Source organism: Sturnira hondurensis, unplaced genomic scaffold (genome assembly GCF_014824575.4).
Source record: "Sturnira hondurensis isolate 20B ecotype Veracruz unplaced genomic scaffold, ASM1482457v3 Scaffold0015262, whole genome shotgun sequence".
NCBI lineage: Eukaryota > Metazoa > Chordata > Mammalia > Chiroptera > Phyllostomidae > Sturnira > Sturnira hondurensis.
The window spans coordinates 1,413,314-1,437,526 of NW_028087893.1; the positions used below are offsets into that span (position 1 = coordinate 1,413,314).

The following is a 24,213-nucleotide window of genomic DNA, read 5'->3' on the forward strand; positions in this document are numbered from 1 at the left end:
AGTGGGAAGCCTCTCAGTGAAAGGCGAGGTACGAGGCCCCGCCCCCATTCACATGTTAATCTGCATGATCGCTCCATTTGTGAGGCTGAGGGAGGAGCAGAAACTAGCCTGGTGAAAGCGGCCTGGCTGCCATTCGAACCGCATCTATCTGACTCCAAGATCCCGGAGGTTGGGTCTCTTAAGTTTTCTGAAAATGCTGCCTGGCACAGAGGCCTGTATGTTTCCCAAACACCCTAGAATCCTTTTATGGAGGGTTTCAGTTCTGTATAACTCATTTAATTCGAATCATAAATTTTGTGTCTGTAGGAGACAGGGGAGGGAATAGGTCAGGTATCAGAAAATGTGTCATTTGGCACTTACTCTGAGCTAAAAGGTCCCGGGCTTGGTCACTGGAGGTCAGAGAAGCCTGTGTCCTGAGTCTTGTCAAGGGCTGGCCAACTGGCTGGGACCTGATTTTGGAAGCCAATAGTTCTTGCTCAGGCAACAATGACTGTCTGCAGGGTTGGGGACAGGGAAAAATCCCAGGAGGAGAAGCCATCTCACCTGGGCCCTGAAGGATGAGTGGAAGTTTGCAAGGCAGTCATGGGAAGAAGCAGGGGGACCACCAGCATGAGCATGGGCTGGGCGGAAGGCAGCCAAGAAGATGAGGAGGGGACAAGGGCCGAAAGGCAGTGGACACCACACTCAGGGCTTTTTAAAGGAGGGTGCTTGAGATTTAAAAAAAAAACACTTGAAGGGAAACTCGAGGCCTTGGGGCTGGGGCTGGGGCTGGGGCTGGGGCTGCATGGTCAGGTTAGCAGACAGAAACAAGGTATCTGGGGCAGGAAATGAACTTTGCTGGAGGGCCTTATGGCTTCAGATGTGGCCAGGCCTTCCTTGATCTTAAGTGGAAGCCTGATGTTATTCTGGGGAAGCCCTTGGGGTGGGGTGGGGTCAGGGGAGGGAAGGAAACAGTTCTTGGACCCATCAGAAGAGATGGCTATGGTGTTCACCAGCATTTGGGGTGGATTACCAAAGGCCTCCAGGACTCTCCTAAGATCTGGCTGTCTAGTCAGAAAGCAGATGCCGCTCTTGTCCTGTGGGGACAAAGAACTTGCAGTGAGCTCATGTTGGGTTGGGAGTTTGGCTCTGAGTGAGTGATGCTTCCTTGAAGGAAAATAGGGACAGCAACAATGCCCGTCTTGGGGTTCAGCCAGGAGGTGTCCTGCAGAGTAGCCGGCACAGAGGACGCAGCCTCAGCTGTTACTGGAGCAAGACCACCCTGTCACATCTTGAGGCCGGGCCTGGCTAGGGTTGTTTCCAGGGCGTGGGAACAGCCTCTCCTGGCCCCTGCTGGAGTGGAGTGAGATTTCCACTGCACAGATGCAAGCCTGAACTTGCTTCTTAACTTTTCGTGGCTCCCTGCTGCCCTCCAGATAAAGCCCGCATTCTGTAACTTGACCGAGGAGGCCCTGCACAGACAGGCTGGGCTCCTGTGGCCTTTCCTGTCCTTCCTCAGGCCTCTCACTGGCTCCTATGCACCGCCCCCCCCCATCCCCCTGGCTCCTGGCCACACTGAATGGTGGTCAGTTCCTCCAAAGCCTGGTCATTCTCTGGACTTTCCTGCTGGAAACTCTACATTGTCCTCTCCTTTTCAGGCTATTTGTGCATGTGATTCAGGGCCCCTCACCCCGATGCTGCTTCTTGGAAGCCTCCTTGGGTCCCTAGCACCGCTGGCTTCTCTCTCATTGCTCAGCTCTTTACCTGGTTATTCCTTATCTGTCTTCCCCATGAGGCTGTAAAGGGGAGCTGGGTAAGTATCTATTGAATTAATGAATGAAAGGGGGGCAATTCTAAGAAAACAGGTCGCAGTGACTGACCAAATGTGTGGAGAGGTGTCTGTCAGCAGGGTAGGAATTCTCAGTAACCACAATTTAAAGATGAAGTGACTGAGCTAAGGTAATCTCACTTTGCCTGACACCCCAACTCCTCAGCACCTGCGGATAAGTCCCTGTGTTGGAAGGTGTGCTGGCGAAGAGCAAAAAATGTTAGGCCAGTGACGCCAGGGGACAATTAGCGCTCTGAGATCTTGCACAAGGGCTTGGTCTTTTGGACCTCAGTTCTTTGCACAGGAAGTAACGCAAGCCCAGTGCCCAGTGCAGTGTCCAGTACACAACCCAGACAGCCTCCGAGGTATTTACTGATTCTAATCTCTGTCTTGAGGATGGGAGTCCCAGAAAACTTCCCTGAGGGGAGATGAAGGCAGCAAGACAGAGAACTCTGTCCCTTCTTCAATTGCTCTGGGAGCCAGTGTTCTCGAGAGAACCTGTGGCCCTGTGGGTCCCCTTGACCCACTCCTGGCACATGGGAGGTGGCTGGCCAGGGCCTGCTGGATGGGGAGGCCCAGCGGGGGCTGCTGTGGCTGAGACCTAGTCAGGCAGCTGGGTTCTGTTCTGAGAGGCAGGAAGGGCCCGCTGAGGCCACCCCAGGGAAGTTTGAGAGTTTTCTCTGGGTTCCAGTCTTCTGCCCTAGATCCATCAGTTACTGGTCCATGCCCAGCTCCCTGTCCCTCTGTAGCCCCAACCTCCCACCATGGGGCCTGGAAGGTTGGAATGACCAATTTCCGTAGGACAGAAGGTTAGCTCTGGGTGTCCGGAAGTTAGCTCTGGGACCACTGCCCAGCACCCCCTCACACCTTGGCACCTTTACTTGCCTTTTTCTGAGGCCTGGGGTTTCCTGGGCCTTCCTGGGGCAGGCATCTCATCCTTTATTTCCCCAGCACCTAGCATGCTGCCTGGGATGCAGGAAATGGTTGCTCAACGGAGCACAGGGGAGGAAACTGAAGTTTGGGCCTAAAAAACAAGACTGGCTCAAGGCCGTACCGTGAGAGCTCCCAGGCCCTGGGGATGGTCCACGGGAAAGGACAGGGTTGGGAGGACTCTGGAGACTGGGGCAATTAGCAGGGGGTCATTGTTAGAAATGATTGACTCGAATTATTAGGTGTGAAGAAGGAAACCAGTCAGAGTGTCCCCATGGATCTGTCCAGAAGGGGCTAGCTGGACTAACTCCTTAGCAGAACAAAGGGCTGATGGTCCCTGAGGGCTGGAACCCAGGGTGCAGACCTAGCCCTCCTCTGGCTGGTCCCAGCAGGAGGGACACTGCCAACCTGACTTTGCACCTAAGAACCTTCAGGGGACATCATTCTTTTCCACAAAAGGAGGCCCCTCCTCACCCTGGTTCCAGGGGGCCCCTTCCTTCTTAGAAAGCCTGCTTGTCTCCGCAGGGACCCCGCCCCAGCACTTAGTGCATGCCTTTACCGCTGCACCGAGGGCCTCGGGGAACCAGGAGGCTGGGGCGCCCTGAGCTCCAAGCCCGGTCGGGGTGAAGGTAGGGAAAAATGGAGGGAGCTCTACGCGGATGGCGTGTAGGACGTCAGAAGTGGCCTTTCTCCCAGGTGGGCTCACGGTTAACAGATAGAAGGGATGTGGGTAATAGCTCCACAGAAAATGATTTTGTACATTTACTAAGCCCTGGCAGGAATGATAGTCACGTGGCTCTCGAGGGCGGTGCTCTCAGCTTTTTAGATGGAGTTCACTCTAATCACTGAAGGCTTTCTGGAGGAGGTGGGATTTCTTTTCTTATTTTATGTATGTATGTATATATGTATGTATGTATGTATTTATTTAATGGCTGTTGGTTTTGGCTCTCTCTGAACAGTGAGGATGCACTTAGCCCACTCTAGGTACCAGTTAGCTCCCGAGGTGAGGTTTTCGCTGAGGAGCAAGCCCAGGGAGTCCTACCGGGTTGGGGGAAGGGCCTGGGGAGCTGGAGTTGCGAGGTCAACCTAGGCTTGGGTTCCCTGACCTGCCCTTGGGCTTTCTTGGATGACTGAACGCACCATGGCCCCGTTAGGCTGGTGCTGCGGGGCCGCGGGCGCTGGGTTGCAGGCCTTGAGGTCCGGGGCCCCGGAGAGCAGAGCGCCCCGGGGGCCGGGGATTAGGCCAGCGGACTTGGCCGGGCCAGCCCGGCGATCCGCCCTCCCAGCGTAGTTCCACCGGGGGCCCGGTGCCCGGCCTTCAAGGGCGAGGCGCGCTCTCCTCGGGGAGCGGGGCTGCGGAGCAGACGGCCTGCGCCGGGCTCTGGTGGCACGAGAGGGCCATCTGCCTGGGTGCTGAGAACTGCAGCGTCTGCGGTGCGAGGTGCGGCCCCTCCGGGTCCCGGGTCCGCATCCCCTGTCCTGCACGCACGCACCGACCGATGCCCAGCCGCGCCCGCGGCCCGAGTCCCGGTGCCAGGCCAAGACCCAGGCTAGGCGCGGGAGGCGGTGCAGAGATTAGTGGACCCCTCCCCCAGCGCTCCCCCTGCCCCGCCCGGGGCAGCGAGGACCCCTGGGCCGGAGGGTGGCGGGGGAAGCTTCGTCCAGGCTGAGCCCCGGCTGGGGACTCGTCCTCATTGGGCGGGGGCCGCACCTCGAGGTGCAGGCGCGCTGTCAGGCTGCAGCCCAGCTCGGGTGCGGGGGGTGGGCTCAGCGCGGGGGTCGCCCGGCCGCCTCTCCCAGCCGAGGCCACGGCTGGGCAGGCAGTGCCCAGGCGGGTAACCCGACCCGACCCGGCTCCCGGTCGCCGCTCACCCCTCAAGGCTGGGCAGGGGGGAGGGAGAGGAATGGGGGGGAGGGGGAAGGGAAGGGGTGGTGGGTGAGGGGTTGTGGGGCCCGCAGGGCCGAGTTCCCGGCCTGTCTGCGTTGCTCTACCGCGGCTGCCCGCGGCGCCCAGGACGAGCCAGCCCCCTGCCTTGCGGGCGTCGGGCCTGCGGCAGGAGGGAGCCCTGGGGCTGCACGGGCTTGGCTCGGGAAGGCAGACCCGAGCTGCTGCCTCCATTTTGTTTCCTGCTCAGCTTGGTCTGTGCTGGTGGTGTGGGTTTGGGGTGCGGCCGGGCAAGGGGGTTCACCTGCGGCCGTGCCTGCTCGGGGCCTGAGGCCTCGAAGACCCCCAGCCCGAGCCCCCAGGTGAGCCCCGCGGTAGGAGGGGGGGTTGCCTTGGCCTCGGGCCGAGCCTAGCGGGTTGAGGGCAGGTGCCCAGTGGATGGGGAGCCCGGGCTGTAACCTAAGATGGAGGCCGGGACTGACGCGGGCCAGAGCAGGGCTGGCGGGGCGGTCGGACAGGCCTCAGCCGGGCCAGGTGCCGCCGGAGCTGGGGCTCGAGACGGGTGGGGTGTTGGTGCCCTGGGCAGCCCCAGGCCAGCGCAGCGCCCCGAAGTAGGCGAGGGGACCGGGATGCCACCCACGACGCCCGCAGGCCCCGACTCTCCAGGGAGGAGCGCGAGGCCCCTGGGGAGACCGCCTGAGGCCCCGCCCGGGCGGTCTGGCCGCCCGTAGGCCCCGGCCGCGAGCCGGCGCGCCGGGGAGGGGAGAGGGGGACGGCGGCGGCGGCTCCGCTGATTGGGCGGCGCGCTCGCGGGCCCGACTTCACCCGCCCTGAACCCCGAAGAGTAGGCGAGGGGGCGCGCGCGCGCAGTGGGGGCAGGGGCGCGCGCGCGCGCGCTCGGGGCCCCAGTCGCACGCGGGCGGGCGCGAGGCGCTCGTTCGCACACGCCGCCGCCGCGGGGGCGCGCGCGGTGGGGGTGTGAGGAGGAGGAGGTGGTGGCTGACTAGGCCAGGGCAGGTCGCGCTCGCAGCCTTCTCCCCTGAAGAGACGCTGGGGGAGGGGGGTGCGGCGAGCGGCTCTGCTCTCTCCTCACCGCTCCGCTCGCGCCCCAGTGTAATGAGGGTCACCCCCTCCCCCCAGCCGGCCCGGGAGGGGGCGCGGGGCACGGTAACTAGTGCATCGAGGTGGGCGGCGGGCGGGCACGAGGAGGAGGAGGGAGGCGGCGGCCGGGCGGGGAAGATGGTGGTGGCCGTGAGGTGAGGGGCGCGGGGGAGGGCCGGGCGCGGCGTGGGGTCGGTGGCCAGCGGCGTCGCGGCCGCGGGCCCTCTCCCCCTTCGTCACTACCAGCGGGGCTCAGGCCTACCCGGCCGGGCTACCGCGAACTTCCTCCCGGCACGGCCCGTGCCCCGCCGGCCTCCGCGCCACCTCTGCCTCTGCCTCCCCTCAGGTAGCCGGCCGGAGGGCGCGGGGCCGCCGGCCCTCCCGCAGTAAACTTTGCTCGCTGCTGAATATTGATGAGTGCGATCGGCGCGGTCGGGCGGTGCTGCCGCGGCTGCGGGAAGGAGCGCGGCCCGGGCAGGCGGCGGCGGCGTCGGCAGCAGCCATGTTTGTCAAGCTGTAGTAGCAGCAGCAGCAGCAGCAGCTGCTTCTGTCCAGACTTGGCTTCACCGGCTGCCTCCGTTTCTCCCCCTGCGGGGTCCCAGTCTCTGGGCCCTGCGGCCGTGGACCCGGGCGGCCTGCAGTCAGGAAGGCGATCCTCGGGGTGCGCCCGCTTCGGCCGACTGGCCTGCGGCCTGGATACGGCCGCTGCGAGGGCTCCGGCGCCGGCCGGGCGCAGGCTGCAGCGCTATTGTGACCGCTGCGCCCGATCGAGCCGGGAAGGGAGGGCAACCTTTTTGTGCAGCGTCTGGGACCCCCGTGTCCAACCCCACTTCCTCCTCCCTTCGGGAGATCCAGCCGCTGGATCCTCAGCAAGGGAGAAGGAAGGCGACTCCTATTTGAGATGTTGGAATTTTTCCTGCCAAAGGGATTTTAATTTTAGTTCAGCCCAACTGTCCACCAGTCTGCAGTGCAGGAAAAAGGGACGGGATGTTTCTTATGTGGCGAGGTCTTCCCAGCTCCAAGAAGATGGAACTTGTGGAGGCTTACCGAGGCCATTTTCCCATCGTCAGCTGGGGAACTTTTCTGCCCCTGGAAGTGCAGTAGGAGGCATCGAGGCCACTAGGCCTTGAGAAGTGGCTGCCATTTTGAAGAGAAGAGTCCAAAGGCCTGTTAACTCAGATTAATTGCTGTGTTTTGGCTTCCAGGTTGATGCTGCCGCAGGATGGATCAGACTTGTGAACTACCTAGAAGAAACTGTCTGCTGCCCTTTTCCAATCCAGTGAATGTAGATGCCCCTGAAGACAAGGACAGCCCTTTCGGTAATGGTCAATCCAATTTTTCTGAGCCACTTAATGGGTGTACTATGCAGTTATCGACTGCCAGTGGAACATCCCAAAATGCTTATGGACAAGATTCTCCATCTTGTTACATTCCACTGCGGAGACTACAGGATCTGGCCTCCATGATCAATGTAGAGTATTTAAATGGGTCTGCTGATGGATCAGAATCCTTTCGAGGCCCTGAAAACAGTGATTCAAGAGCTCAGTCGCCAGTTGTTTGCACTTCTGTGAGTCCTGGCGGCCCATCAGCACTTGCTGTGAAACAGGAACTCTCTCGTAATAACTCCCCCGAACTCCAGGTAGAAGTAACAGAGACCGTCAAGAATGGCTTTCTGCACTTTGAGAATTTTACTTGTGCGGACGATGCAGATGTAGATTCTGAGATGGACCCAGAACAGCCAGTCACAGAGGATGAGAGGATAGAGATCTTTGAGGAAACTCAGACCAATGCCACCCGCAATCATGAGCCCAAATCAGAGAATGATGTAGACGTGGCCATGGGAAATGAACAAGACAGCACACCAGAGAGTAGAGATGGTGCAGTCAAATCGCCATTCTTGCCATTAGCTCCTCAGACTGAAACACAGAAAAATAAACAAAGAAATGAAGTGGACGGCAGCAATGAAAAAGCAGCCCTTCTCCCAGCCCCCTTTTCGCTAGGAGATGCAAACGTTACCATAGAAGAGCAATTAAACTCAATAAATTTATCTTTTCAGGATGATCCAGACTCCAGTACCAGTACATTAGGAAACATGCTAGAATTACCTGGAACTTCATCATCATCTACTTCACAGGAATTGCCATTTGTAAGCAGTTTTTGGTACACCTTAAATATATACATAAATGTATATATACAGGCAACTTAAAGGGAAACAAAACTAACTGGTTTTTGGTTGCTTATCAGTTCACAGCCGAAAGCCTATTGCTAATGCTAAACTCTTTAGGGAAGTTTTATTTTGATTTTTAGATTTACCTCTGTTGTATGAGTTTGGTTCTTTTTAGATTTTCCCAATGAACTCTCCTTTGAGGGCTGAGAGTTAAACTTTTAAGGGCATTTGATTTAGTTCAGATTTAATTTTGCAAGGTGGAGGCATACATTTGTTGAGGTTTTTTGGTTTTGTTTTTCTAAGTGGGCTTTGGCTTGCTGGTATTGCGAATTACAGGTGAATTAATTAATTGGAGTCCTGTTTCTACATAGGGCATGGCTTATTTTCTCAGTCGTTGGGGTGACTCTTGCTGCAGGTTGAAGTACATTTTGCGCACAAATTGAAAGTAGCTAAGATGAGTTGGACTTCTTGGACATCAGTCAGATTTCCCCCTAACAAATGTCTCTGAAATACTGTGTCAAGATTTAAATGGAATTTTATGGTGTGGTGATGTTTTGAGTGCACTGAATAGTCACTTTACCGTGTAGCTCTGGGTGTTCTTCAAAGTTACAGTAGGCGAATGTGGGTGTGTCATTTTTGTTTCTGTTGATGGATATCTTAAAAATGCATCAGTACTTCTTGGTTTCTCTTGGCAGTTGTGGATTTAAAGATTCTGTTTCGGTAGTGATCTCGAATCTGTATTGTCCTGGGACAATATTAGAGAGGATAGGCTCTGTGGGCAACCTGTCGGCAGCTCAGACACACCCTCCTTGGATTTACATTGGGATTTATCTTACACACACACACACACACACACACACAAACACACACAAACACAAGGTGTGCTGTTGTGCAAAACAGCTCATTCTTGCATTGTCATTTATAAATTATTATACTGTTTTCCATACAAACAACTGTAAACCTGCTTCCCCATGCCCCCACAATATAGTTTTGCTTTTGTATTTACATAAAAACCTAGGTCTAACAGTGGAGATAGATGTTCCTCTACTAGAAGCATGCAAATAGGAGAAGTAATCTCATCTGGTTCTCATCAAAGAGATATCAGCGGAGTATTGATTCTATTAAAAATAATTGAAAATATTGGCACTTATAGATAATATGTTATGCATCTAAAATGGGAGTTAGCCAAGTTGTATAAATGTAGATTTCTTTTTAATGTTGAACTTTAAAAAAAGATTTTATTTATGTATAAGAGGGAAAGGGAGGAGAAAAAGGGAGAGAAACATTAAAGGGAGAGGCAGTGTGGCTGCCTCTCGAGGGCTCCCCTACTGGAGGTCTGGCCTGAAACCTGGGCATGTGCCCTGATTGGAATCGAACGGGTGACCTGCTGTTTCACAGGCCGGCGCTCAGTCCACTGAGCTGCACCAGCCAGGGCGAATGTAGAACTTTTTTCTAGGCAGAAAAATCTGAAATGTTCAAAGGTTTTATGGGCTTGAAGAAGCAAGTATCTTTAATTTATTCTTTTAGGCCTTTGATTCAAGGTTGTGGACGAAATCTATTGCTTTGATTTTTGCCTTTGATATTTTTTAACTGAGGATTTAGAAAAGTGAAGTTAATCTCAAAATGCAAATTTAGCTGAATAGTATAGCTTGGGAAAGGTATAATGAAAAACTGTGTGTAAGCTACATACTGTCGATGCATTCAGACTACGTACTATTGGTGTATTCAGACTATTCACAGTTTCATTGATGAAGCAGCCCGTGTAGGGCACTTACTCTGGATTAGGTCCTGTGCTCAGGGCTGGAAATTTTAGATACTTCTTAGCAAATGCTGTTTGTCATTCTCTCTGTAATATTGCGATAGAATAAGATTCTCTTGGCAAAAGTGAGAGTAGCTATTAGGATAATAAACCCCATGGCTGGAATTAGATAAAAGATACATAACTCGAGATCATATTGTCTGTTGTTTTATGTATTTAGTGGTAAGCAGACTGTTTGCCTTCTGTAGTAAATGAGCAGCCTCTTCAGTTATTTTCTTCTCATACGGTGATGGGAAATGATTGATAGTCCTTACCTGGCGCTTTTGTATTTAGCTGGGTTGGTACTGTCTGCTTCCTGCCAGTGTGTGTAACATCATGTGCGTATATAGCTTGTGCATTGTAGGTGCTGGATGAAATCTTGAAGAAGGTTGCTTCCAGAGCTTCAAGTTTAAGCAGGCAATACCTCAGTTTATTAAGTGCTTTGGTCTATAGTGTCTCATTGGGTTTCATTATGCTTCATTTTTAGTAAAAATGGGATGTTGTAGAAGATGTAGATTAACCTTCAAGGCATTTAAGATTACTGGAGACAGTACTGAAACCCTTGAAATCATGGGATTATCTCAGTACTCTTGGCTTTTTTCTTTCTGAAGGTTTCTGATGCTTGCTTGGGCCTGAAGTAACTCCTGGTTTTTTTCACTAGGCTGATTTGCAGTAGTTGTTTTCTACTCTTCCTCCCTTAGCGATTTTATGGAGAATGTATATACTATGGTGGTATTTCATGAGTCTGGGCGTCCTTGTAGCTCTTAGGATGTAGCCAGACCTGGGGTGGTCTTATGTACCTATTATACTGGTGATCCTCTGTCTGAAGAAGAGAACCACTAAAAATGAACCCGCTTAAAGTGCGGACTAACAATTTACAAGTAAAAAGGGAGAGAAAGGATTATTTAGGATTTTATATTGAAAAGTAGAGTTCAGAATTATGAAAATATTTTTTAATGTTTAAAAATTTTAGTTATTATGGCATGTATTTGTTATGAAGGAAGAATCAAATAGATTTAAAAAGTTTTATCCAGCCCTGGCTGGTGTGGCCCAGTGGATTGAATGCTGGCCTGGAAACTGAAAGGTTGCTGGTTCCATTCCCAGTCAGGGCAGATGCCTGGGATGCTGGCCAGATCCCCAGTTGGGGCGTACTGGAGGCAACTTATCTATGTATCTCTTGCGCATCTCTTTCTTTCTCTTCTCTCTAAAAATAAATAAATAAAACCTTAAAAAATTGTTCAGTGAAATTGTACAATAAAGAAATGACAGCCCTGGCTGGTGTAGCTCAGTGGATTGAGCACGGGCCTGTGAAGCAAAGGGTTGCTGGTTCGATTCCCAGTCAGGGCACATGCCTGGGTTGCAGGCCAGTTCCCAGCGGGGGACGCACAAGAGGCAACCACACATTGATGTTTCTCTCCCACTCTTTCTCCTTCCTGTCCCCTCTCTCTAAAAGTAAATAAATAAAATAAAAAAAAGAAATGACAGACTTAATTTTTCTTTACTTTCTCATCACAATCATAAGGAAGATAACATTCTTATAAAATATTTAAGGGTTTAATCAGCTTTAGCGAGTTCTCTTTTTAAAAATGTTAACTATGGAAAACTTCAAGCAGGCACTTAAAGTAGAGTGAATGGTAGAAGTGCCTATGCACTCCCCACTCGGCTTCAAGAATTACTGACCTTCTGCCCATCTTCTTTCATCCTCCGTTTTATCATTCACCAGAACTTCTTAATCCTCAGATACTCACTGACCTTTGAAACCTCCTGTGTCATTATGGTCCTTTTCACTTGTTTACTGGCTGGCCTAGAATTCAGGGGTGTCCAGCCTTTTGGCATCTCTGAGCCACACTGGAAGAAGAGTTGCCTTGGGCTCCACATTAGATATACAGCGAAACAAATGCACAATGAATAGATAACAAAAACTGATGATTGAAAAAAAGCCTTTAAGTAAATTGACGATTCGTGTTGGGCTGCATTCATAGCTATCCTGGGCTGTGTGCTGCCCGTGGGCTGTGGGTGGGACACCCCTGATCCTAGGTCATCTTTTCCTTTCCTAAAAGGAAAGTAAGTGGAGTAGTTCTTTATCATCTGCATTGACTTTAAGAAACAGCACCTTTTTGCTAGATTTGTTGGTAGTGTCACCTTGCAGTTGATTTGTGCGGTGCTACCAGTTAGTGGTTCCTTAGGTGGAGATGGATACTGTATTATCTTTGGGTCGGATGTTTGAATAGACTGCCTTTTTGGCTTTTAAAAATAAATATTTTGATTTTTTACCATGTTTGCGCTGTAAAATCTTGGGGATTCAGAAAGCAATCACAGACCTGTACTCCTGTACTAAGTTCTGTGCTTATTGATGTCTGAGGGGTTAAGGAGGTGAGTGTAGAGGTGAAACTTAGAGTAGTCAAGGCTTTAAGGAAGAACTTGAATTACCTTTGGGCGTGGTTTAGAAGGGTGCATTGGGTGTGGGGACTTAAATGAACATGGTATTTTTAGAAGGTTGTGTAGATTGGAGGTAGGTAGATAATAGGGCATAGAGATCCAGACTGGCATCCATTTGGTATTGATGTGATAGGAACTGGCAGCCAGTGAGGGATTTTAGCTGAGAAGTGATAGAAATCTGTTTGGAAAACTTTGGTGGGGGGAGGATAGAGGCAAGGCTAGGATTAGGATGCAGGAGTCTGTTGCAGTCATAATTAAAATTCAGACTTGAGCAGAGTCAGTAGAAAGAAGAGATAAATCCATTAAGATTATTTTAAAGGGGGAAGATGGTAGCTCCCCCCCACTTAAAAAAAGATTTTATTTATTTTTATTTTTAATTTTTTTTAAAAAAATATTTTATTAATTTATTTTTAGAGAGAGGGGAAGGGAAGGAGAAAGAGTGGGAGAGAAACATCAATGTGTGGTTGCCTCTCATGTGTCCTCTACTGGGGACCTGGCCCGCAACCCAGGCACGTGCCCTGACCAGGAATCGAACCAGCAACCCTGCTTCACAGGCCCATGCTCAATCCACTGAGCTACACCAGCCAGGCAGATTTTATTTATTTTTAAAGAGAGAGGAAAGGAGGGAGAGAGAGAAACATCATCAATTGCCTCTTGCCTACCCCCAATGGGGTGGGGAGGTGAGTCTGGCCCGAAACTCAGGCATGTGCCCTGACCTAGAATCAACTGACAACCTTTCGGTCTGTAGACTGCCACTCAGTCCACTGAGCAATACCAGCCAGGGCTTGACAGCACTTTCTGGGGTTGCCTGGATTGGAGGAAGAGTGGAGCCTGGGTTTGAGGAATGAAAGAGGGATGGGTGCCACCCAGCTGGTGTAGCTCAGTGGATGGAGCCCCAGCCTGCGAACCAAATGGTCACTAGTTTGGTTCCCAGTCAGGATACATGCCTGGGTTGCAGGCCAGGTCCCCAGTGAGAGGTACGTGAGAGGCAACCACATGTTGATATTTTTTCCCCTCTCTTTCTCCCTCTCTTCCCTATTCTCTAAAAATAAATAAGTAAATGAATGAATAAATAAATAAATAAAATGAGGGATGGGTGCTGATGATGGCTAAGGCTCTCCCTGTTGCTGCCTGAGCTGAAAAACCTGTTCCTTAGGGGCTCTCTCCTTTCATCCCAGCAGTTCTTCACTCCCTCCCATTCTCTCTGAGAAGAACTTTGACCCTGTCTCCTCCACACCTCTCGGGTTCTGCTCTCCATCCAACTCTCCTCCTTGGTTGGAGGACCTTGTTTTAATCATTACCCTTTCCTTTTTCCCTCTGGGATCTTCATTCTCTGCCTCTCCACCTCATCACTTTTTCTGCCTAAAAACAGGATGACATCCTTTTATTCTAAAGAAGCCTTCCTCTGTCCTGTAATCCTCCAGTTATCTTTCCCCTTTACTGGTGAATTTCTCTTTTTTTTTAGTAGTTCATTTTTTATTGGATTTTTTCCCATTACTATTTATCTCCCCATACCCTCTTCTACCTCCACCCATCCCTCTCCCCTCTACTGTTGAATTTCTTAACAGAGTTGTCTATTTACCTCTCCTTAAAGCTCTCTGGATTGGCTTCTTTTATCTTCCACTCTACTGAAGCTGTTCTCTCATAAGTCACAAATGATACTGTACTTCCATATTTATCCTATTAGATTTGCAGCATTTCACCACCACTCCTTTAGTTGTTTTTTTAACTGCTTGCTCTCTTCCTCATTTCTTAATTCTCTGTAATCTCTTGCACTTTCATTGATTCACTCTACTGCTACTCTGCTACTCAGACTTTTGAGCATCAGACCAAGAAATGTAATTGCCAAACAAGCTTCTTTTTTATTGCCAAACGTGTTTATTTCTGTGTCGATGGCATCAACCTCCTGTTCATTTTAAGGCTGGAAACGTTGGAGGGAGTTATTTATGTATATGATCAAAACACATTTGAGCACCTCCTCTGTGCTAGGTATTCCTAATGTAAAAGAAAGGAAAGATGTAGTCAAAGTCAGTGTCCTTTTTGATAGGGCCCCTGTCCTGACCATTCCAAACCTCATGCTATGTCCAGGCCATCCTGGATTAAGCCAAGCAGAACTGTCTTGCTCCATGCTGTCCCCTTATTCATGCCTTTATCTTCCTGGCTTTATTTACCTTTGCATATTAACTATATAGCCTGGTACCTTCTTTGTACTAGACATATTTATTGAGTAAGAGAATGAAGGGTGCTGCCCTGGCCAGGTAGCTCAGTTGATTAGAATGTCATCCAGATACGTCAAGGTTGTGGGTTCAGTCCCTGGTCAAGGCACATGTAAGAATCAATGTATACAGTGAATGGAACAACAGAAATCAATGTATATTCCTCTTTCCCCCCGCCTTCCATTCTTCCCTCCCTCTCCCTTCCTCTCCCATCCCCTTCCTTTCTCTTAAAAAAAGAATGAATGGTGCTATTACAGAAATACAGGTTGGAAAGGGGAGTAAATTTTAGGTTAGGAAAGTTATGAGTAGAATCTCAGCTCTCATCCTCAGTGTACCAAATTTCAAAACCTAAGAGTTGTTTTCTTTTTGTCTTCATTGCTTTATATACTCAATTTCTAAGGCCTTTGAATTTGAGCTTCTTAACATCTCTCAAGCATTCATTTTTCTTTTTTTAAAAACATTTTATTTATTTATTTATTTATCTTTTTTAGAGGGGAAGGGAAGGAGAGAAGTATCAGTGTATGGTTGCCTCTCGTGAGTCCCCTGCTGGGAACTGGCCTGCAACCCAGGCATATGTCCTGAGTGGGAATCGAACCGCGATTGTGTGGTTCGCAGGCCTGCGCTCAATCCACTGAGCTACGCCAGCCGGGGCCCATTTTTCTTTTATTCTCACTTTCAGTCTCCTAATTATGGAACTTAGATCATGGCTTTACATTGGACCAATTTCTGAATACTGTATTTTGCTATGGATAATGAGCACTTTCTTGCCCAAATTTTTGATGGAAGAATAAGAATGTGCATTGTATATGAGTAACACTAATTCCGTATCTACTTCTATGATGTGTAAATACCATGTTTGTTACCGGTACATAAAATTTCTTGTACCCGGTATTTATTCTTTGTTTTGTAATTATTTGTTACATAAAATGTATTGTACCATTATATGTTAATAAATGCTAGAGTTCCTTTATAATACAACAAACAAGTATCTAAATATAAATAAATAAATAATTGAATTAAAAAATTAAAAAGAACCCTGGCTGGTGTGGCTCAGTGGGTTGAGTGCTGGCCTGTGAACCAAAAGGTCACCAGTTCGATTCCCAGTCAGGATACATACCTGGGTTGTGGGCCAGGTCCCCAGTGTGGGGGGTGCAAGAGGCAACCACACATTGATGTTTCCTTTCCTCCCTCTTTTTCTAAAAGTAAATAAATAAAATCTTTAAAAAAATTAAAATGAAAGATTTTTCTCCTGAAAGTTTGGGCCAAATATGTGGGTGTGCATTATACATGGCGAAATGCAGTATTTACTGCACTACCTATTTAGTTGGAGAAGCCCCTTTAATCTCTCTGGGGCCCAGTTCCTCATCTCTAAATTAGGGCTAGTACCTTGGGTTGTTTGGGAGGGTGCAAAAGAGAATTTATTCAAAACAGCAAGTTCTGAAATAGGTGCTCAGAAAGCAAAGTCCATTATGTGCCAAGAGCCAAATGCAATTTGAAAGTTAGCTGTGAATTTTAGGAAACATCTTTGCATTTTTGCTTTTGTCTCTATTTTTTCAAAACCCTTTTAATTCGTAAGGACAATAACTACTGTTGACAGTTCATACGGGGATTTGATCCATTTTTGTTTGGTTATCAATTTTTTTGGTTATCAATTCAATTTGTGCAGGAGGATAGTATCTTTCACTAATTAAGTGGTATAACTATTACTTTGTTGCTTTTTGCTGCTTGTCTTTTGTCATGGATATAAATGTTTCATTTCCACCTTCTGGTTTTCAGGGAAGCCCATTCATGGGAGATCCCACCTCTTTTCTGGTTGTGGGTTTGATCTTCATTGTACTATCGTTTCTGAAACTTTTTCAGTGATCTCAAATGTATCCTTTTGAAGAAATCATTGAGTCTTTTTAGTTAGAAAAGTAATATTTATGGTAAAAAAAGCCAGACTTAAAAATGGAACATAAAAGTCTATTTCTCTCCTTATCTCCTTCCTCATTTCCACTCTCAGCATTCTGTGAGAATTGTGTGTGTGTGTGTGTGTGTGTGTGTGTGTGTATCTCAAGGTACTTAATGTTTTGATAACACAAGTGGAATGATAGATATATTATTTAATATTTTGGTTAATATGTTAAGGATATCTTGTCATATGAGCATGTAGATATATCCATTCTTTTTGTTACTGAAAAATTTTAAAGGCTTATTTATTTATTTATTTATTTAGAGGGGGAGGGAGAGTGAAAGAGAGGGAGAGAAGCATCGATGTGTGAGAGAAACATCAATTCGCTGCCTCTTGCAGGGCCCCAACTGAGAACTTGGCCTGAGACCCAGGCATGTGCCCTGACTGCGAAACAAGCCTGTGACCTTTTGGTTCCCAGGCCGACACTCAACCCACTGAGTCACACCAGCCAGGGCTGTTACTGAAATCTTTGAGGTTAAAAGAGATGAAGAATATGGAGAGATCCCTTGTATACTTTGCCTACTTTTGCAATGGTAATGTTTTGTAAAAACATGTAATATTGCAGCCAGGGCGAAGATTTGATGTTGATATAATCTGCCAGTCTTATTCAGGTTTCCTCAGTGTTTGCTTTTTGTATTTTTTGTTTTCAAAAGAAAAATCTGTATTTCTGTAAGGACAGATTCCAGACGTCCCCAGTTTTACGTGTCTTCATTTGTGTGTGTGTATTAAGTTTTCTACATTTTCATCACCTGTGTGTGTTCCTACACGTACCACCACCGTTAGGATACTGAGCAGCTGCAGCACAGCCATCTCCCCCCTGTGGCCCCGTCACAATATGTCCACTGCCCTCTGCCAGCCTTTGCAAACTGCTAATCCATCCTTTGTTTCTGGACTGAGGTCGTTTCTGAAATGTTACGTAAATGAATCACACAGTGTATAGCCTTTTGTGATTGGTGTTTTTCACTTGAGATAATTTTCTCAAGATTACCAATATTTTATTCCTTTTTATTACTAAGTAGTATTCCATAGTGGATTAATTTGTTTATTCACTTGTTGAAGGGCATCTGGGCTTATTCTAGCTTTTGGTTATTGTATAGAATAGTTTCATCCATGTATGGGTGTGTGAATGAGTTTTCATTTCTCTGGGATGAATGCCCAGTTGTACCACTACTGAATTGTATGGTAATGGCTTGTTTAGCCTTATGAGAAACTGCCAAGGCCATTTCCAGAGTGAGTGCCATTTACATTCTCACCAGCAGTATATGAGTTATCCAGGTTCTCTGCATCCTCACTATCATTTAGCGTTGTCACTATTTTGGCCATTTTGGTAGTTACATAATGGTATCTCATTATTTTAATTTGCATTTTCCTCATAGGTAATGATTTGAACATCTTTTCATGTGCTTATTTGCCATCTGTATGTCCTTTGGTGAAATATATTCATGTATTTTGACCATTTTCTAATTAGATATTTTTAAAAACATTTAATTTATTTTTTAGATAGGAGAAGGGAGGGAGGAAGGGAGGGAGGGAAACATTCAATGTGTGGTTGCTTTTCATGTGCCCCCATTTGAGGACCTGGCCCACAACCCAGCCATGTGCTCTGACTGGGACTTGAACCCGTGACCCTTTGGTTTGCAGGCCAGTGCTCAATCCACTGAGCCACACTAGCCAGGACAGATTTTTTTTTGTACTGTTGAGTTTTGAGATTTCTTTACATATTCTTTGTGGTCTATATTCTTTATAATGGTTACATACAGTACAAACTATTTTTAAATATTTTTTCTACTTTTAGATAATTAGGGAACCAATAAAATCATGCATACCTATGGTTTTCCCTTAATGAATTGGAACAGACTGTAGTGTTTGTTGCCAGTATTAGGTGAAATTTCTTTATTAAGCTTTCTAAAGTTTTTTCTGCATCTCCAGTGACCTTATAAAAAATATCTTGATATGCTGGTAAAGATTACTACAAGGATAAAATCCGTTTTGGATTTAATTAAAAAGAATTACTAGTTATATGATATTCCCTTATCTACCAGGAAGAGTCTGAAGGTAGTCTTTCTTTGTAAATTATTCCCCTTGTTATTTCTAATTTCTCTTGATGCTATAATTGGAGCCTTTGGTGATCCCTGGTGAAAGTAGGTGATGCGCAGGTTATATTTATACCCAGTAAAAATAACATTATTAATGCCATCCTAATTGTCATTGGATTTTTACATTATAAGGCATATCTTTATGATCACAGTTGATTCACTTGGCAGTGTATTGAATCTGTTTTTATAATTATTAGTATACCAAAGAACAGCACTTTCATTATGCCATGATGTAAAGAAATGCAGAGCAATTGTTGAGAAGTAGTAAAGTTTTACATTTAAAGAGGTCTTTTAACAAATAGAGCTTTGGGGCAGAAGTGTTAACAGTAGTGCAGATAATGCAGTCAGTCACTGCAGGTTTTTGGTAGAATAGATGTTAGAGTTACAAGTAAAGTCTTAATGGGCACTTTACTAATTTCATAGTAATGTTTGTGGAATTATTTCATAAGGATAAAACTGCTGTTAGTGGAATCATCAGGGTCTCTTAATTTTTGTGTCTCTTGATGTGTACCCACTTCTGTGTCACTTTCCAAAAGGACTGTACTATTTTGCACAGGTCTAAATAGTGTTTGAGTCTAGTAACATTGGCCACACTTTGATAAAAGTAAAGCCAGTTTTAATAACATTGATATTTTAAGGTTTTTCTTTATAAAATGGGTGTATAATGCTACAACAGACTAATTTAGTTAATACAGTGATTTCAGTTAACTGTTTATATATTGCTCAGGACCTTTGTGTTTGTGTCCTTTGTTGACTTATCTATTTGGATTTTAATGTTTTATAGTTACTACCCTTTTACATCATTTGATATAAATATTCTCAATCTGTTTCTTCCTTTTTAATCTATTGATTGACTTTAAAAGGAGAGAGGAAAGGGGAGAGAGAGAGAATCGTTGATTTGTTGTCTGTTATCTGTGCATTCATTGGTTGCTTCTTGAGTGTGCCCTGACTGGAGATTGAACGTACAGCCTTGGCATTTCAGGACAACACTGTAATCAACTGCACTACCCGGCCAGGGCTCAGTCTGCTTTTCATTTTGATTATTTTCTGTAGTTGTGCAGCTGGCGTTTCATTTTTCATGTAGCTAGGTCTGTGTTTTGGAGTGATTTCTTTTATTGATTCATAGTTAATTGTGCCTCTACTTTATGTAGAATTTTATGGGCCTGTAAAAATTAGAAGAAATCATATCTGTTACCTTATTGATTTAATAGGGATTTAATTTATTTTTTAAGATTTTATTTATCTTTAGAGGGGAAGGGAAGGAGAGAGGGAGAGAAATATCAGTGTATGGTTGCCTCTCGTGTGTCCCTTGCTGGGAACTGGCCTGCAACCCAGGCATGTGCCCTGACTGGGAATCGAACTGAGGTTGTTTGGTTCACAGGCCTGACTCAATCCACTGAGCTACACCAGCCAGGGCTGGGACTTAATTTAATATCCAGCACTATGCTGCCGATAATTTTTATAATGTTCTTGTTGAAAATGTGATTCTTAGAGCTGTAGAAGGAATATTTTCTTCTGTATTATTTATCTATTCTGCCTAACAAATTAATCTCAAATTTAGCAGCCTAAAACAATAAACTTTTGTGTCACAGAGGATAAGGAATGAGGGAGTGGTTTGGCCCAGAGTCTCCCATGAGTTTGCAAGCAAGATGTCACCAGGGCTGCAGTTCTCTGAACGCAGGGCTGCAGTTCTCTGAACGCTGTAGGATCTCTGCCCAAGACGCTCGCTCACGTGGCTGCTCACTCTTCACCAGAGGCCCAGTGCTTGGCCACCTGAGCCTCTCCATAGTGCTGCTCACAATCGTTGCTAGCTTCCCCCAGAGTGAGTGATTCAGAGAGGAGGAGAGACCAAGCAGGGAGATCCAAGGGGACACAGTGTAGGTGAGCAATACAGAGGGGCACATATACCATGAGGTAGGGATTATTGGGGGGTCCCTGCAGAGACCCAATAAGAAATGAATAGTTCAATTAGAGGAGAAAGCTTAAGGATAGAAAATAGACAGTGATGAACCACTTTTCGCTTTTAAGCTAAACTAACTGATGGTTTCTTCAGATTGAATTTTGGAATAGGTATATGATTCAAAAATATAATATAAAAAAACAGTCAGGCCCTGGCTGGTGTGGCTCAGTGGATTGAGTGTCCGCCTGTCTCTGTCCGCCTGAACCAAAAACTCACCCCTTCGGTTCCCAGTCAGGGCCCCTGTCTGGGTTGAAAGCCAGGCTCCCAGATAAATCAACTTACTGGTATTTATCTCTAAATAAATAAAATCTTTTAAAAAAAGTAGCCAGTAAAATACCCTTGACCATGTCTGCCCACCTAACACCTTCAATTTCTGTAGCCTCCTCCAACATTTCTTATTACAAAGGTAGCAGATTGTTTCACACCCTTAATCAATTCTTGATTTTTCCACTTAATATGAACATTTTTCCATTTAGAACATAGTTTTTTCATTCTTTGTTACCCCTGCATACTATTCTGCTGTATAAATGTATGGCCTTTTTAAAAAAGAATTTATTTTTAGAGAGAGGACAGGAGAAAGGGAGAGAAACGTTGATGTGTGAGAGACACATCAGTAGGCTGCCTCTTGCACATGGCCTGTGTCCTGACGGGAATTGAACCGGCAACCTTTCGGTCCACAGGCTGGTGCTCAGTTCACTGAGCCTCATGAGCCAGGGCTGTATGGGCATTTTTAATTTAATTATTCTTTTTTTACTTTAGAAATTATTTTATTTATTTTAGAAATAAATATTTTAGAAATATTTTATTTAGAAATATTTTTATTTATTTATATTTATAGAGAGAGGAGAAGGGAGGGAGAGAAAGAGGGAGGACACATCAGTGTGTGGTTGCCTCTGGGGTGCCTCCTCTTGGGGACCCAGCCCACAATCCAGGCATGTGCCCTGACTGGGAACCGAACTAGCGACCCTTCGGTTTGCAGGCCAGTGTTCAGTCCACTGAGCCACTCCAGCTGGGACTAATTTAAGTACTCTTGATGAAAGGGACAACTATATATATATAGTTTTGAATGTATGCAAAATGCAAATACAACTGTAGGGTAAATCTCTAGAACTGGAATTGTGGGTCAAAGTGAAGAATGTTTATAATTTTGAAAGATACTGCCAAATTTCCCAGTCAGCAATGTAGGAAAGTGCCTATTTGGGTGGGGAATCTTTATGTAGTTATTTTTTATTTTTAGTTGTGGTAAAATACGCACAGCATATAATTTACCACCCTAACCACTTTTAACTGTGCAGTTCAATAATGTTGAGTATGTGTGCATTGTTGTGCAGCCGTTCTCTAGAACGCTTTCCGTCTTGCAAAACTGAAATTCCCCGTTAAATAACTTCCCCTTAACCCCTGGCAACCACTACTCTACTTTCTGCCTCTGAGTTTCAGTGCTCTGGGTGTCTCATGTAGGTGGGGTCGTATGGTGTTTATCTTTTTGTGACTGGTTTGTCTCAGTGTAATATCCTCAGAGTTCACCTTTGGTGTTGCATGTGTCAGAATTTTCTTCCTTTTTAAAGATATTTTATTGTACTTTGTAATACCACATTTTATCTTAGTCATCAGTCAGTGGACACCTATTGGCTCTTCTGAATGATGCTAATATAAACATGGATGTACCAATATCTCTTCAAAATGCAGTGGGGATTCTTAATGAAGTTACTTCTTAAATCTGAGGGGGAAAGGACTAATAAACATTTATTTGGTTTAAATATCCTAGAATTTGGATATTCTGTACTTCCCCCCACCCCTTTTTAAAAAGTTTTCTGAAGTATTTTTTGTTTGGTTTAAAGCATGGACTTTAAAATATCAAACCAACATCCTACATTGATATCATCTTACATGAGGACTTTGTCAGTATTTTGAGTTTGAATATATATTACTTATATATAATAACAAATTTAAAAAGCCTAGTAAAAATCAAGAGATAACTGATATATTGAGAGGAAAAATTCACCCTTTTAAGGATGCAGCTTAGTGGCTTTAGTGTATTTATGGAGTCGGACAACCAAAACCACAGTCTAATTCCAGCACATTTCCTCACCCGGAAAGAGACCCTGTAGCTGCAGTTATGCCTCGTTCTCTCTCGCCCTGAGCGCCCAGCAGCTGTATTTTCTGTCTCTTTGGGTGTTACCTATTCTGGGTACTGCATGTAAGTGAAATCTTTGTTTTCTGTCTGACTTCTTTCTTTAGCATAATATTTTCAGGTTTATTTGTGATGTTGTATGTATAAGTGCTAAAATTTCATTTTATTGCCAAATAATACTTCATTTTATTGACCCACCACATTTTGTTTATCAGTGAATTGATGGACATTTTGTTGTTTTGACTCTTTTGTCTGTTATGAGTAATGAACATTTGTGAACAGGTTTTTTATGTGAAGATATGTTTTCCATTCCCTGGGGTATGTTCCTAGGCATGGTGTTGCTGGGTCATGTGGTGACTGTTGAACGTTTTGAAAAACTGCCAGACTGTTGCACAATGGCTGTACCATTTTACCATCCCACTATTGTGTGAGGGTTCTGATTTCTTCGTGGTCTTGCCAACACTTGGTTTTTTATTTTTTATTTTAGCCATCTTATTGAATGTTAAATATTATTATATCTCACTGTGGTTTTAAGATTTACATTTCCCTGATGATTAATGATGTCATGTATCCATCCTTTTATGCGCTTGTTGACCATTTTGTACAGCCTCTCTGGAGAGTCTATGTAAATCCTTTGCCTGATTTTTTTACTATTATTTATTTTTAGAGAGAGGGGAAGGAAGGGAGAAGGAGAGGGAGAGAAACATCAATGTATGAGAGATACATTGATTGGTTGCCTCTCACACACCCCTAAATGGGGACCTGGCCTTAATCTCAGGCATGCGCCCTCACTGGGGATCAAACTGGTGACATTTTGGGTTCATAGGCTGGCATTCAATCTATTGAGCCACACCAGTCAGGGCAATACTTTGTCTATTTTTAAAAACTTGGGTTTCTTGACTTTTTATTATCAAATTGTAGTAGTTCCGTACGTATTCTGAATATAAGTCCTTTATTAGCTATGATTTGCAAATATTTTCTCCTATTCTGTGAATTTTTTTTATTTTCTTGAGGCACAAAGGTTTTTAATTTTGATAAAATCAGTTAATCTGTTTTTCCCCCCTTTGCCTTGCTTTTGGTGCTTTCTCCAAGAAACCATTGTTTAATCCAAGGTCAGGAAGGTTTATTCCTATGCTTTCCCCTAAAAGTTATATTTTTAGCTATTACATTTTGGTCTTTTATCCATTTTGAAATTTTATACGTGGTATGAGGTAGGGGCCCAACTTATGCATGTGGATATTCGGTTGTCCTTAACACCATTTGTTGAAAAGACTATTCTTTCCCTGTTGAATGGTCTTGGCACCCTTATCCTCAGGGAATACATTGCAAGACCTCATGGATGCCTGAAACTACAGATAACACCAAACGCTGTATATACTGTTTCTTCCTATCCATACATACATACGATAAAGTTTTAATTTGTAAATTAATAACAGTAATAATAACATAGAATAGTTACAACCATGTACTCTAATAAAGGTTGTGTGACTGTGGCCTGCCTCCCGCTCTGCTTGTCTTCGTCCATCCCTACCTCTATTCCCCGTCTTTCTCATAACTGATCCGATAACCTAGATGGCTCCTAAGTCACTGCTGAGTAGGCAGTTTGTACAGTGTGGATGTCCTGGGCAAAGGGATGAGTCATGTCCTGGGAGGGCTGGAACAGTGTGGCTCAAGACTTCATCACTAGGAACGGTGTGCTATTTATTAAAGCTTAAATATTATTTATTTTGGG

At 45.8% G+C, this 24,213-nt stretch overlaps 1 protein-coding gene across 5 annotated transcripts in view; it reads left to right on the top strand.

Annotated features, from left to right (window-relative positions):
* The first annotated feature begins 4,879 nt into the window (after nt 1–4,879).
* NSD1 (nuclear receptor binding SET domain protein 1) overlaps nt 4,880–24,213 on the top strand; it is a 149,480-nt gene continuing 130,146 nt past the window's right edge. Inside the window, exons 1-2 of one of the 5 annotated variants that reach the window (XM_037064448.1) lie at nt 4,880–4,984; nt 6,929–7,869. In XM_037064448.1, the coding sequence (XP_036920343.1) occupies nt 6,946–7,869 (924 nt within the window). In that variant the 5' untranslated portion in view covers nt 4,880–4,984; nt 6,929–6,945. Of the gene's footprint in view, nt 4,985–5,604; nt 5,807–6,928; nt 7,870–24,213 lie in introns of those variants that run through there. The other 4 variants (XM_037064447.1, XM_037064445.1, XM_037064449.1 and 1 more) reach the window with 4 other exon arrangements.